At 42.2% G+C, this 15,619-nt stretch overlaps 3 protein-coding genes across 4 annotated transcripts in view; 2 read left to right on the top strand and 1 right to left on the bottom strand.

Moving 5' to 3' along the window:
- The window catches only part of rab2a (RAB2A, member RAS oncogene family), a gene marked incomplete at its 5' end in the record, with an annotated part of 23,259 nt that extends 16,085 nt beyond the window's left edge, over positions 1-7,174 (top strand). The window contains 2 exon segments of the mRNA XM_037682120.1: positions 1,305-1,373; positions 4,517-7,174. Coding sequence (XP_037538048.1) covers positions 1,305-1,373; positions 4,517-4,612 — 165 coding nt within the window.
- The window catches only part of ca8 (carbonic anhydrase VIII), a 170,745-nt gene that overhangs the window by 57,783 nt on the left and 97,343 nt on the right, over positions 1-15,619 (bottom strand). The gene's annotated exons all lie outside the window — the stretch shown is intronic.
- Positions 11,276-15,619, top strand: part of chd7 (chromodomain helicase DNA binding protein 7) — a 134,013-nt gene continuing 129,669 nt past the window's right edge. For both annotated transcript variants that reach the window (XM_037682118.1, XM_037682117.1), the window contains exon 1: positions 11,276-11,603. The gene's annotated coding sequence lies outside the window, so the exon portion shown is untranslated. The remainder of the gene's footprint in view (positions 11,604-15,619) is intronic.

Genomic DNA, 15,619 nt, shown 5'->3' with positions numbered 1-15,619 from the left:
ACCACATGAGGTGCGAATGACAATAAAGAAACTCTGACTCTGACTCTCTGATAACTTTGGACCACTCAGCAGCAGTCCCAGGCGAGACGCTTCTGATAATGTCTCTTGTTAAAGAGTGACTTGACACAAGGAATACGACTGCTGAACCCCATGTCTTGCATACGTCTGTGCGTGGTGGTTCTTGAAGCACTGACTCCAGCTGCAGTCCACTCTTTATGAATCTCCCCTACATTTTGGAATGGGTTTTGTTTCACAATCCTCTCCAGGGTGCTGTTATCTCTATTGCTTGTACACTTTTTTCCTACCACATTGTTTCCTTCCCTTCGCCTCTCTATTAATGTGCTTGGACACTGAGCTCTGTGAACAGCCAGCCTCTTTAGTAATGGCCTTTTGTGTCTTGCCCTCCTTGTGCAAGATGTCAGTGGTCGTATTTTGGACAACTGTCAAGTCAGCAGTCTTCCCCATGATTGTGCAGCCTACAGAACTAGACTGAGACCATTTAAAGGCCTTGGCAGGTGTTTTGAGTTAATTAGCTGATTAGAGTGTGGCACCAGGTGTCTTCAGTATTGAACCTTTTCACAATATTCATATATAATATATATATAAGCATATACTTATGCTGGTCATAAAATTAGAATATCATCTGTAGTTCTGGTCTAGTTTTCTTCCCAGGCACTATGCTGGTGTAGATCCTCAGTCATTCAGGACATGGTAAAAAAAAAATAAATAAATAAATAAATAAATAGCAAAACTGAGTTTTATTCTGTAGTCTAAACTGGAGTTAAACTACAGCAACTACAGAGTAGAAGTCCCTTTTTTATGGCTCCCTGTTCATTTTTGTTCACATTACATGATCACCTTGTGGTCCTTTTTTAAAGTTAAATACATAATTTGTCAATTTTTATTTCCAGTTCAGACACTAACTTGAATGTGTGTGTGTTTTACCATCATTTGACACATTTTTATAAAACATTTATCAAATAAATTCTTGCTTTCTGTTTTTATAATGACAAATGGTAAAACAGGGATCGGTATGTTTCTGCAACAGCAAGTTTGTTTCTTTAAGATCATTTTTACAGTCTTAACCAGTTGTTGCATTAGAAGTCTTGATAGATTAATGGAAAGTCAGGCAGCTGTGGAGTCCAAGTCTGGTGGTTGTATTGAAACGTCCACCAAGTTTATTACTAATGAAGTGGAACCTGTTTGTGAAAACATTGCATCAAAGCGAGCTTATTTGTAGGAGAGCACACACAAATAGGGATCTCTTTGTATTTTATCTGTCTCACTTCCTGTCTCCATGTCAGGCTTTCATCAACACAGCCAAGGAGATCTATGAGAAGATCCAGGAAGGAGTGTTTGATATCAACAACGAGGTGAGAGACGCTGAACATTCCGTTTTCAGTTTCCATCCTCTCTTTTTTTTTTTTTCCTGTTCCCGTCGTCAGTTCTTTCCTCTTTTCCCTCTTTCTCCTCGGCGTGAGTTTCCAGCAGCGTGTGTGGCTTGTCGTTCTCCCTCTAGCCTCGGAGTAGAGAGGGAGGGAATAAAACCCTCCTCGCTGCTTCCTTTGACTCCAGCCAAGCAAAACTCTCTACGTTCCTCTTATCCTCTGCTCCATTTTCCACTTACACTCTTCACTCTTTAATTCCATCTCTTTTCTGTCTCACTCTCTTGGCATCTTGCCAGCTCATAAATTCCTCACATCTCACAAGGTCTCGGTCATTCAGCAAGAAAACAAACACTCACTCACTCAGCCAGTCAGCCTGTAAGCTGCCTGTCAAGCCAGTCGGTAGGTTCGCCATCCTGTCAGCCAAATTTTCACTTATAAGACGACTTGCCTCGACGTCTGCTCCATAAATTAATTCATGTGATTACCAGCACTTGAAAACTGACGAACCCTAAAACGGAGTTTCCAGTGGGTTAGAAAATTAATGTGTTCATAAATGCTTTCATGTCTGTGTGATCATGCGTCAGCCGATCGTGTTTACTCCCATATTTAAACGTAAAGCTGGCTGAAGCAAAGCCTCACAGGCAGATGTGTACGCACATCAACAGCCACCCCTCCCTGACCTAAGGAATCTGAAAAGCACGACAAATTAAAAAAATGATAATTGGGTAATAAGACATTGGCCTTCTATCAAGTTTTTAATTTTGGCTGTGTGCAAATGAGTCAGATGCCCCGAGTTCAAAGGTCACACAGCTTTAACGCGAAGGTAGTGTGCAGCTGAAGAACCGTTCTAAGGTCTGCAGTAACTCTTGGAGGAGGCCAGTCAAGTTGAGTTTGTGGCAAAACGTTTTTCTTAAAACGATTAAAATCGTTAGACTCTTGAACCCAGGACTTTGTCTTGTCCTGTCGTGTGAAAGAAGTGTCTCATTATACCCCCAGGACTTAAGAAACTGAGCTGTGTGTGAATTTACTGGTTGTGTCCACATCTGGATTCAACTGTATGTGGCCCTACAGCCAGCAAACCCAGGTGCTGGGCAGACGGCACGAGCGAGAGCCAGCCAGCCGCTCGGCGTTTTTGTTATTAGTAACGGTAAGACGAAGTGAAGGCAGGCTGGCCAGCCAAACCACATCAGCTGACTGGCTCAGGGAGAGAAAGGGAAGCCCCAGCAGAAATGTTGGCAGCCTCTGCGAGAGAAAACACACACACTCTCTCACACTCATGGCCTTAGCTCAATAAATGTGATTTAAAGGCATACAGTGTTTCCCAGAGGCACCACTGCTACTGACTGTAGGAGGGGAGTTACTCTGAAAGGAGATAAATATATACAGAGGGAGAGCACGAGCGAGGCCGAGACACACATGATGAAACACAGAGGCAGAGTGAACACTACAGCTCAGAGAGATGAAAGTGTCTCCCTACCTCCCACCTGCCTCCCTCCGTCTCAGCTTCTCCTCTTTCCTTTTTTTATGCTGGCGTCCTTGTGCTGCTGGTGTTTTCTGTGCCTTTGTGCAGCACAGCAGCACCTGTTGCTTCCTCTGTGATGTGATCTAATAGAAACCCCCCACAGACACCGAGCACTTCTGATCTCGCCACGAAGGCAATAAAACAGTCTTTCTAACACATTTTTATTTAGTTTGTGATTATAAGTGCACATTTAAATCTGTTGACTAGACGTGTATTTATCGTTTTTCTTTTGTCGAGGTAAATACGGGGCGAACTTGTATTTTTGAGCGATGGAAAATGTTGCATGAGAACTTGTTAAGAAGTTCAGCAATCCATTTCTTATTGTCCAATAAAAAGCTGAATAAGCAGCAGGCTAAATGCTTTTGTGGCACAGAGTAGCTTAGCGTTGTGTAGCCTGTAAGACTGCATAGGCTAGAATAAATTTATAAATTGTGCATGAGTAAGAGAAAATATGTCCTCCAGTGTTATTTCAGTGCTCAACAAGACTGAGAAGTTCTTTATAAATACAGACTATGTACTATTTGTTTTCTTTGAACTCCATCTATTTGATTTCTTTTTCTTAGTTGGTAGATGTGACAGGTAAAATGTGTTTTGTTCAGAGGCCGTGTGCGTATAAGTTCAATCTGCTGTTGACTGGGTGTGATCGTTTCTACACGCTTCTTTGTGCACAGCGTCTTGGTTTTATTTAGTAACAAGGACGGCGTTTCAGAAATCCTGCGGTTTGTTCGGATGCAAGTTTGCAAACTTAAGTCTGTCGCATTGTTTTTAGAGACTAGATTTACACCTTTCCAAACAAGTCTGACTTGTTCAGTGCTTTCTGATGGTATTGTCATAAACTTCAATAATAAATAAGCTGACTGAAGCCTGTTGAGTTTGAGGTGCAACGCTTGTTTTTATTCCTCTTAGCGTTGCGGCCTGGTCAAGATGAAATGTCCACTACATTTGATGCAAACTGTCCTGAATCTGTTCTAGTCTTTCTTTTTAAAGTAGAATGGACTAAATTGTTGAAAAATGACCTTGTAACTTAACGAGCAACAAGTTGCTTCTAAAATGGTCATTGTCTTTTCTCTTTGCATCATATTATTACACAACTGAAGACTCCACAGCAGCAAACCATTAAAACCTTGATTCACTTAAAGGTTGTATTAGTTTAACTTTAGGACTTGATTACAACCAGAGCGGCCATTATTTGGTTCTTGTTAGTAAAATCTTTTAACTGAAAGAGGGTTTACTTTCGTCTTATTGTTGCTGAATTGTGCATAAAGTAATTTTTTCAAAGCTTCAGAGACGAGAGGAAGCAAAAGCAGAACTCCTCGGTGGTTCCTGGTACATTACTGTTCAGTTCCTTGACTGAGCAGGCGTACCATCTACTGTAGACCTGTTAGTGACGCACTCTGCTGTTAACATCTGAAAGCTGAATAAGGACTGAGACCCAATAAAAAGTTCATTTCTGTCTAGCTAAGGGCTTCGTGTATTCTGCTGTCAACAACTTTGTGTTGGGACATCGTCCTTGTGAGGCAAATATAAATGTTACAACTAAACGTGTCTGTTTTGATTTGTTGTTTTGGACTCACAGCTGTGTATTGTTGTTTTTGTCTCCACACAGGCTAATGGTATTAAGATCGGACCCCAGCATCCTACCACCAACTCCACACTGTCCAGTAGCCAGGGAGGCCAACATGCTGGAGGGGGCTGCTGCTGAAGCCCCAAAACAGCCCTTCTCCTCTTCCTCCAGTCCCAACCCTTCCTCCTCCCTGCCCTCTATGACCCATCGTTGCATTTCTACAGAACGGTCCAGGCCCGCTAACAGTTTAACCTCTCTCTACCGCTCCATTCTTTCATCCCTCCATCTCAGCATCCTGAGTGTCTTGAACATCCCCATGGGTCTGGGGAGGGGGGGTCAACATCCCCATGAGTCAGCATGATTTCTTACAGACTTATGAGGACCGAGTCAGCTTCACCTGCACATTTATTTAGTTGTTTTTTTTTGGTTCACTTTCTTTGTTTTGGTTAGATAAAGATTTTAAGCTTTTCATTTAAAACAATCCAACAACAGGCGCACTTGAGGAAATGGTTTGCGTTTTATTTCAGCCGTTTGATTTAGATCCACAGCGATTTTGTTTTATCACGATACTTTAAAATCACATGAAGCAATGAACTGGCAGTGGTGGACTGACTTTATTTAGACAGATTCAGGATAGGAGATTAGAAACTGAACCCTTTTAACGGCCGATTGTGTGAAATAAAGCAGGCACCGTGTTGTGCCTATACACACACATCTGTATGTTTGTTTAAGACGGCGTTGCTAGCAGAGCATGTTTCTACATGCTGAGTCAGTTCTCCTGCGTTGCCTGTGTGTATAGGGACAGTACAAGTATTTCAAGATGTCAGTTTGTCAGCTATGGGAGGCATTTAAGTCACTCTGTAAAATTTGTTCATAAAAACATGCAAATCATGTCATTTTTGTCCATTCTTTCCCTTCTTTCTGTCATTTTGCTCCAGTCTGCTTGCCCCTTTTGTCCGCTCACAGACAATTTGTATTTCATGAACACTAAAAACTGGTTGTGGCTTAAAAATCAAATTTTTTTGAAAGCCTGGATAGAGAATAAAAGACCAAACTGTTCAAGTGTGAACGTTGATCCTTTTGAAACGACAGAACACGAGCAGGAAAGTTGAACTGAGGGTTGTTGAGTGATGGCTGCCGTTATGAAGTTAAGAAGAAATGTATGAATTAGAAATTGAGTTGGGTTTTTTTTATATATAAATATATATATTTATCAGGCGCATTTCTGTGTATATATGGCTCTTTAGGTTTCTGTAGCTGTTCTGGATGTTTAACATGAAGCTTGCCATGTTATGGTCTTTGAAGTCTTAACCAGGAGCTGAGAAGAGATTTCTCCGAGTCTGAAACAGCTTTTTAGCATTTTCAGCTATCCTCATTTAAACCCAGAGGAGCTCAGCCACCCTGGTACTTTGGGGTTGGTGGTGCCCTTTCTTTTAAATGACAAGTATGAATGATAACGGGCTGTTAACAGGCCCGACCAGAGGTATTCAGCATCCCTGGTGGGGGACTTTGACTCCAGCTGAAAATGTCAAAGCATCTCCCCTTTCTTTAAGCGAGCTAAGATTTCCACCCTGAATTAGCCGCAGATCCATAGCTGTACCGTTTGGAGCTTGATCGACGACCGCCGCCATGTTTATTTGGCTTCAGTATCCCAGATGTAATCATTTTACTGCTGCGATGATTCCATTCACCCCTTCTCCTCACCCCCTTTTTTTTTTTTTTTTTTTTTTTGCAAACTGCAGTAACAATAGCTCTGTACCTGCTTTTTATGCCAAATTATTGTTTGCTTGTGTTTTATCAACAAAATTAAATGAAAGGGAGTGAAACATCAAGTAAGCCCTTAGAGTCTGACCTGAAATCAGCTGTCTGCCTTAACGCCCACCTCCCCCCGAGAGACTTGGACGGCTGCGAAAATGACCTTTTATTTGCAGATGGGCTTTTTACCACTAACGAACTAGTCAGCGATGTATACACATGTCTAGATGCACACTTAGAACATGTTCCAGTTTGATTTCTGGGTATCAATTGGGGCATTTGAAATGAATCTCATGTTTGTTTTTCTTTTACCTGTCCCCTCCAAATTTACATGCACCACCTGCATACAGTGTATGTATGCATGTGTAGATGATGTATACATATTTTCTTGTCTAGCTAACAAGCTGTTTTCTCTGCAGGCTGACTGTAACTTTGGGGTTTCACAGCAGTGTGAGTGAATCTCGATTTTCTCTAATTGTAGTTGATTTTTTTTAATCTTCAGTATATTCAATCAGTTATTAATCCTATTCAGATCATAATTATCCTTTGTAAACCAACATGTAAGTGTGTGTGTGTGAGTGTGAACCCAGAGGGGTTACAGGGGGAAGACCAAGCCAAACCTGATGCATCTACCTGTTAATCTTATCTATGTGGCCCTCTTCTCTCTTCCTCTTCCTGCCTCTCCTCCTTCCCCTCAACGTTTATTGCTGTTTGTTCTTTGAAAAAAAATAAAACCTTAAAAAAAAAGAAAAATGAAAATACTATCACAATAAACTATAATAAAACATTCTAAACTCTGTCAACTTGATGGTTATGTTATGATAGAAAAAAATGTTTACAAAAAAAAAAAGAAGCTGCAGTTGTATTTTCTGTCCATATTTTTTTTTGATACCCATCCGGCCTTTCTCACTGTTTGTCGCTTTAATTCAGTCATTAAAATGAGACTAAAAGGACTCCTGGAAATGTGCTGTTTGACCTTCGTTTGTCATTGAGATTATATTTCCCTGATGAGTCGGTCAGAGAGAGGTTGCTTAATGAGTGAAACATTTTAAAACGCGTCCGGTTAAAGTTTAAGGCATCAAGGATGTGCGGCTCCGCCTCGATGCCTGAGCGGTTCAGGTTGGCAGAGGCCGCTTTAGAGTCTGAGCAAACCCATGACTTGGACATCACATCTGTGTGCAGATGTTTTCATACTCGGCCACATGATGCTGTGGAAGAGGGATAGTGTACACATTTAAAGTTTACGTTCTGTAGGATGGTTTTAACCAGTGTTGTGCTGTAAATAGTTGTATCTGCTTATACAAGGAAAGATACAACTATCTGTCAGATAGTTTCTGTCAGTACCTTAAGAGCTCCCAGTACATGAAGAAAAAGGCAAAAGTCTTCCTGGCCAGCCTAACGAGGATCCCTTTAATGTTTTTCAGGCTAATAACTCTCAAAAGTGCCACACAGGCGTAAAAGAATGCTACTTTAGCTCATATAAAACGACCCCACTGTTTGGTCAACGGAGCAGCGTCTGTGTTGCTGTGGGATCGTCCCTTCTGACAAAGCTATCTATCAGCCTGGGAGAGTCTGTTGCCGTCATAAATCAGTTATGCTCAATATACGTTGGCATTTATTTTACAAAAAAAATAAAACAAAATGTTTAATGAAATTTCAACAGTGTAAATAAACAGGTTTTCAAGGCCTTAAACATCCCCAGGAGTTAATATGAAGACCTGAAAGGAAAGTTGTGGCAGAGCATCCTCAAAGTGTGCAGCCAGGAGGATGGAGGCCACCATGACGCCTGTGAGCACGGAAGCAGTTGCAGCTTCAGCAGGGGAGGTGGGAGCGGGACAAACACAAAGACACAGTTTAAGAATATTACATTTTGACTAAACAATCTTGGAAATTCCAAGTCGTCATTTAAAATGGGTTTTCTCAGTTTCTAAACTGGTTCATAGAAGCTGGGCACCATGAGAACAGACCACGCAGAAATTGGCAACTTTGAACTGGAGACAACGTGAGGTAACCCTGTCAACCACCACGCCACCGTTCAGCCTGACGTGAACATCTTTCAAAACGAGACTTTAAAGCGGTTCATGTTGTCTTGCTAACAGTTATTTTATCATTTGGAAACAGAAGCTGCAGCTTGGAGTCTCTGCATGTTCCCACTGTGCTTGTGTGGGTTTTCTCCAGTCTCTCCTGCTGCCTCCCTCACATCAAACGCATGCATAATTATTTAGGTAGCAATGTAAAATTCATGAAGTTGTCATGTGTGGCCATGTGGCTCTGAGTGGACTGCACCCTGTGTACCCATGTTGAATAAGACCATCACCAGTAGCTAAACAGGACTAAGGTGGGTACAGAAAATGGAACAATGGAGGACATTATACTGAGGTATAGACTCAGTGTTTCTGAGTAATTCAATGCAGATCATGTCTTAATCGACCATGACCACCTCCACAAGTTACATGAACGTATTGCAAAGTTTAACCAATTCTAAGATGAAAGTTTTGCCTAAGCTAAGCAATTACGTCATCAAAACTTATTTACCAGTGGGCTAAGATGCACGTTCTAAAAATCCCACAAATTATTGAACAACGCCAAAAGTCAAATGTGGATGATATTTTGGCACTTGGTGTTTTTGTAATGAAAGTCATAAACCATCTTGATTCAAGGTGGCTGTCAGCCGCTGACCTCGGTAAACTCATGGACGACTGATTCAGTGAACTTTACAAACCGTGTCCTAACATCTGATGTGCTGCTTGTTCAGTGCATACAATGTTCTGAGTGCTAACAGTAAAGATATCGGTTTAAAATTTGGCCTCTATTTAAACTCAACCCTGTCCGTAGGTTTAAATACATTGTTTTATATATATATATATATTTTTAATCATTTTGTTTTTACTGTTGATCTTAACTTTTCTTTTAACTAATTGTTAAAGGTCCAAGGTTGCAAATTAGCTTTGGCTACATACACTGTGACGCAGGCATTAGATTGTCTTGATCTGTGTTTCTTGTGTCTGTCCCTATCAAGTAAATAAAAATAAATCTCAGGATTTTCATGAAACTTTCAAGATCGAGTTTATTGTCATTTGCATCACGTGGAATGAAATCATGTACTGGGGTGGGGGGGACCCAGTTACATCCAAAAATAGCAAAAATATAAAAGAAACAGTAAGGATCTAAGTTATAGGCTAAACGAACATCAAAAAGTACGCTAAAAGATCCAAGATGAACGCTAATAATATAAAATAACGCGGAGGATCAGCAGCAGTCTGGAAATAATTTCAGGAAATCATCATTGTGTAAACGTCTACAACTGATTATTTTTTGGATTCATTCCTATTCAAGATGGCCGCCACACTCAGCTGGCACTGTTGAAAACACAAAACTGCCATGATTCAGTCAGCTTGACGAGTATTAAGGTAAGTTTTGAAGTGGTAGTAGCTGGGAGTCATTTTCAACACACTACCTGAGTGTGTAATATCTTGTAATACTGTATAAGATTACCATCCAGCCAGCCATCCATTATCTTTTGCCCACCTCTTCCTTTGTGGGTCGCAGGGGTCACTGGTGCCCATGTCCAGCAGTCCCTGTGTGAGAGGCGGGGGACACCTGGACATGTCTCCAGTCCATCACAGGGACACATAGAGACAAACAACCATTCTCTCACTCACACCTAGAGACGATTTAGAGTTATCAATCAGTCTAACATGCATGTTTTTGGTCTGTGGGAGGAAACCGGAGTACCCGGAGAAAACCCACGCATGCACGGAAAGAACATGCAAACTCCACCCAGAAAGGCCCCCGGACCGGGGTTTGAACCAGGGACCTGCTCACTGAGAGGCAGCAGCTCTACCGGTTGCTCCACCGTGCTGCCTTGTATGTGACATCATAGACCAGATCATCTACAACTCTGGCAGAGGTTAATCAGTTTACAAAATATCTATTTTATTCTATTTGAAGATTTTTTTTGGAAACCATTGACACAACCTCGGTCATACTAAAGAGGACGGTCGATTGCCAGCACACACGTCCTTCCAAAGCCTGCTTCTCTGTTGCTATGGGGGTGCATTAGTGCTTCTGGCATGGGCAGTTTACACATCTGGTACTGGACCATCAACGCAGAAAAGTGCATACAAGTTTTAGAACAACATATACCATCTAGACATGATATTGTTTCAGGGAAGGCCTTGCATATTTCAGCAAGACAACAAGTCACATAATGGTTCCATCACAACAGTGTGGGTTTGTAGTGGGAGTCCAGGTGCTGAACTGGCCCATCTCCCATCCAGACCTCTCACCAACTGAAAACATCTGGCACTGCAGGAAAATGTGACTTTTTTATGTTGAACTAATGTTTGAACTGCTATTTATAGTTGATCTGAATGTAATGTACAAATTATGTAACCACGTTAGGAAGTTCTGATGAAATGTGTTGTACTTTGCAAAAAGAAGGAAGTCACAAAGTAGACAAAGAGGCACAGCATCTACGTGAAGGCCAGATTGTCATGATAAGCAAATTATATGCGAGGGATATCCACGTTACTTCAAGTCCCTCGTATCCCTGCAATAGTCATCTTTATTTCATCCTTTTAGATAACTCAAATGTAATATAAAAACCCACCGCCTTATTTTTTACGGTGGTGCTGATTGTGCTTAAGGTGCAGCTTTCTTTTTGGTCTTGTTCAATCATCTGTAGTGTTTTGCATCTATCACACCTCTTTACATGCCATTCAGTCATTATTAAAGTTAAACATTAACGGCAACATTAAAACCTACAAAGCAAAAAGATTATTGGTAATGCTTATGAGTTTATTTCCTCCAGATCAGACGTAACTTTCCACCTTGTTCCAAAGCCAACAGGTTTTAGACTGCCATCGCTTTAATGCGCATTTTCATTAGTAGATACGTTTAAAATAAAATAAACAACCAGACTGATTTCATTAGTTAAAGGAGGCTTTTTGCGTCTATTTTCATCCTCTCTGAGCTAGAAGTCAGGAAGCGCGGGCACGGCGGGGTCAGTGGCCGCGCACGCCGCTGTATGAGGTCCTCGGGAGCGCGCCCCCCCTGGCCGAGGAAGGTGAGCTAGTGTCTGGAGGGGAGGACTCGGGAGCGCGGCCAGCCGAGGGATCGATCGGATTAAACTCGATTTGAGTGAAATTAACACAAAGGAGAGAAGAGCAACGCGCACTAGTCGGCGAGGTCGCGCGTGAGAGCTACATCGAAGAAATATTTCACGAAAAACAAGAAACTTGAACTTTTTGCCCCCTCTGTTTATTTATATCGCGGTGGATTTTTTTTTTTTTTCCCAAGCAAGCGGAGACAGTGTACCCTTCTGACGAGGAGTTGATTTGATAAAAAGCCAGAAGTGACCGAGCTTGTTGGGGTAAGCTGCCTTTTCTCAGGTAGTGCTTTTTAATAATAGGAGCAGGAGACCGTGTGTTCGTGTCCACCGGTTCTGAATGAAATTACTTGGTGCTTTCTTTGAGCACCAAGTTTTTGGTACTTTTAAGCCAATCGGACTCGTAGCGTGCGAGTTGCGTTTTTGAACCCCGACGGGGCATTTCCTTCAGGGCTAACTGTCCGTAAATGTAAAGTACGGGACTCCCGAGGTGGTTGAAATTCTGTTTTCTGTTCCCGTTTACACATAAAGTCACTGAAGGTCCGTGGAGCTGCCGACATGCTAACAATAGCAAGTTTAGCTTTGCCACCCGCTGCATCGCTCACACAGACGCGCAACCAACAGTCCCATTACTTAGTTGAAAAGTGGGAAGAAATGTTCCCGAAACGGCAAAGAGAGCGTCCTTGTTCCCGAGTCTTTCCCCCCGCAGAAGGACTTTAGGGCTTGGTGATGCGGAGCGGCGAGTTAGTTCAGTTTTAAAGTGCAAGTGTTAGCCGTGCTAGCCGATTGTGTTGAAGCTTCCAGGAGACACGAGGCGCTCGGAGCGGAGGTGAGTCACCCGCCCGCCGAGCGAGCCGAGGTTCCCAGCGGACAACACTCGAAGGACAAACCCGCTTTGCTTTACACTACGGTCGCGCGTTTCGCAAAAGTTTTAAAAACCTAACGGGGCTCCCTGTGCCTGCGTGTTTTTGTGAGGTTCAAGTGGACGGTGTGGTTTGTTGTAGTTTCACTGAAGGGACGGAGACGAGGGGGGGGCTGTGAGGCCAGGCGGTCATCCCGTACAACCGCTTCTAACGTCGCGTGCACTTCGCTTTTCCTCCGTGAAACGTTTCGAATCGTTGCAAGAGACTGTGGGCTCCGCGCGTGCGGCGTTGGGGTAGAAAACTAAGTGCTTTACAGTAAGAAAAACCGAGATAAGCGAGCCATTCTGTGGTCCGGATCGACGTGCGAAATGCCGCTGATAGGCTAATTAGCCGTGCTAGCCGCCGGAGGTTGGGCCGGCGCGAGGACAGAAGTTCAGCTAGCCTCGTTAGCCTCGTCCTGGTTGTGAACGGACCTGGTAGCTCCAGGGCGCTGGTCTCCGGCATGCCTTTCTTTGGCGAGGGGATCAACTTTACGCGTCTTTCGCGTCACTTTAAAAAAAAAATTGAGGATAAAGAGCAAAAGTGTCGATAAATATCCAGTTTTTTTTCTTCCTCTTGTTGCGGCTTTTTGTAATTGCCGTGTCCGGTGAGCTAACTTCATCGCCGCGGCTACACTTGTTACACCTGCCGCTTCATCCTTCCTGCCACGGCTCGAAAACTTTTTCTTTTATTTGTCCTGCGCACTTTAATTTTATGGCGTGCTTGGTTCGTTATCCTGCCTTCTTTCTCCATCCTGTAGTCGGCCAAGTCGCATAATAATAACTTTGACAGAGTCATAATCTCAGCAAAATAATAACTTTATTTCACTTTATCCATGTGGACACTTTCCGTGTGTTGGTTCGTTTTTCCGTCTCTTTCTGTTTTCTCCGAGGAGCTCCTGCCCCTCCACCGTGTGTGTGAGCCAAGATGGCAGCTAGTCATTTGCAGATAAGAGGCCCGACCACACGCACGCGCGCACACACGCTCCATAAAACAGATGTTCGGCTCTATTTTGTCTCTTTATTTATTTTCTCTTGTGGTTCTGAAACACTCCCAGCCACAACGCTGCCATGGCTTGTTAAAGACTAATAAGCAAGTTTGAATAAAGTTAATTCTCCTCAGTTTGATTAGTTTTTTTTATATTTTGCATAAATTAATTGTAACTGTGAGTTCAGGAGTAATTCAGAAGGTGTCGTTTAACACTTGAAGCCTGAGGACGCAGATTCTCTAAAACAAAAATTGAATGTTGAGCGGGGATGTTTAATAAAACTGCTTATGCGTTTTGGTTTTGTGTATTGTTTGATCTCCGTATATAAAATGTAAGAGCAGAGTATTTGTCTACATGTAGAAATTCCCTTCTTTGGATAGTGTTAGTGTTGCGCCACAGGCGGGTGATCCCTGCATACATGGCATTGAAGGGTGAGGATGCATCACCTGCAGCAAACTGACTCACCACTTATTAAATGCAGCACCAATGTACCGTAGTTAATTGAGATTTCACAGGAAGATGCAATTAAATTTCTGCTCTAACACCCGTGCACTGATACGCAACGTAACTGGCTTTGATTTGAATGTTTCCACTGGTCTGTTTTTGTTGCTTACGCTATTGTGTGATGTGGTCTTGAGTTTTGGAAGAACAGAGAAAGTTTTGCACAAGCTCACCGGCTCACTTTCTTATTTTTTTTTAAGAAGCAGATCTCTTTTTACTTTTAAAATAATCCCTGTTGACAGTGTTAAATGTCCTAAAACTCGTGAACTGCTGTGTTTGATACTTTAACCAAATTCCTTTTTCTAAATTGGCTCAAAAAGGCACAAAACATTCAAGGGAAAATTATATATTGTGTAAAAGTAAACAAAAATCAGAAGTGTAACCTTGTTGGTATGCAGAGATGATGAACTAGCATGCAGCACTGATATTGTTTTTGTGGAAAATGTGATTACCGTATAACTAAAGCACTGATTGAGGTAAATTAACAAAAAGAGTCATCCTGATCTTTCATACTAAACGTTGAATACATGGATTAATAAAAGTGTTGATACTGGAGAACTAAGAGTTTGTTTTCAAGAATGTACAGGCTTCGTTGTCAAAATTCAAGTACACTGACTAGGGATGCACCGATCCACTTTTTCCGATACCGATATCTGCGGTTTAGTGTCTGTCGATACCGATCGATATCGATCTGATGCAGAAAAACAGCGCTGAATACTGTTAAACTCAGCGCGCTCTTTAGGGTGAAATCTCTGGAGGTGCTTGATTAAGTTGGTGGTGTTATAACTGGAAGTTTTAGTGACACCCCCCAGAACCGTCGCTGTGCACTGCACGTATTGCACGTAGCTGTCGAATGTGTTGGCTGAGGTCGTGTGAAATAGTTCCAGATGCCCAATCCTTTCGCTCGCTCCATTTTGAAAACGATCTGTGCGGTGAGTTCGCTAGCGCGTGACGTCACTCAGAGCACAAAGCATAGAATTACAGTGAGTAGATCTAGAATTAGAGTGAATAGATCTAGAATTACAGTGAGTAGATCTAGAATTAGAGTGAGTAGATCTAGAATTAGAGTGAATAGATCTAGAATTACAGTGAGTAGATCTAGAATTAGAGTGAATAGATCTAGAATTAGAGTGAGTAGATCTAGAATTAGAGTGAGTAGATCTAGAATTAGAGTGAGTAGATCTAGAATTGGTGTGAATAGATCTAGAATTAGAGTGAATAGATCTAGAATTAGAGTGAGTAGATCTAGAATTGGAGTGAATAGATCTGCCCAGTCATGGATCGGTCACATTGTCCCAAATACCCGATCCAGAAGTTTTTTCGATATCGGGAGCGATACCGATGTTGTATCAGATCGGTGCATCTCTGACACTGACATCATTGTACTTACTGTCGAAGTGTTTTTACTGTCAGACTTGATGCATTAGCACCCACTCTGTCTTGGGTCTTGCAGGTGTTAAGGCTGAGTTACTGTATTTTCCATCGTACACGTCGCACCGCCCTATAATTCGCATCAGTCCAAATATGTTTAATAAAGTGGAAAAATCCATAAATATGTCGTTTCTCCATAGACGTCACATCTGTTACGCGTCGCCGCTGACAACCTGAAAATGTGGGCCGGTGTTGTGCCATAATCGATTCGCTGCCAAATGGTGGCCATGAGAGCGTGCACGGGAAGATTTTAACAAGAATTTAGCAAGCTTAACACTTAAAAACAATTATTTATTTTCTTGAAATTATATTAAAGATGTGTCTCAGTTGAACTTTTACTTAATAAATGCACTTTAATGGTCAAATTAGCTGCATTTCGCCGGGGCGGCGCAGCAAAATGAAGCTTGACAGTTGCTCCAGGCGAGCTGGATGAAGGCGGCATGCTATGGCAAGCTGAT

Source organism: Nematolebias whitei, chromosome 9, assembly GCF_014905685.2.
Source record: "Nematolebias whitei isolate Nwh7 chromosome 9, NemWhi1, whole genome shotgun sequence".
Taxonomy (NCBI): domain Eukaryota; kingdom Metazoa; phylum Chordata; class Actinopteri; order Cyprinodontiformes; family Rivulidae; genus Nematolebias; species Nematolebias whitei.
The sequence above is the reverse complement of the archived record's forward strand: the minus strand, read 5'-3'. Positions and strand labels throughout refer to the sequence as shown.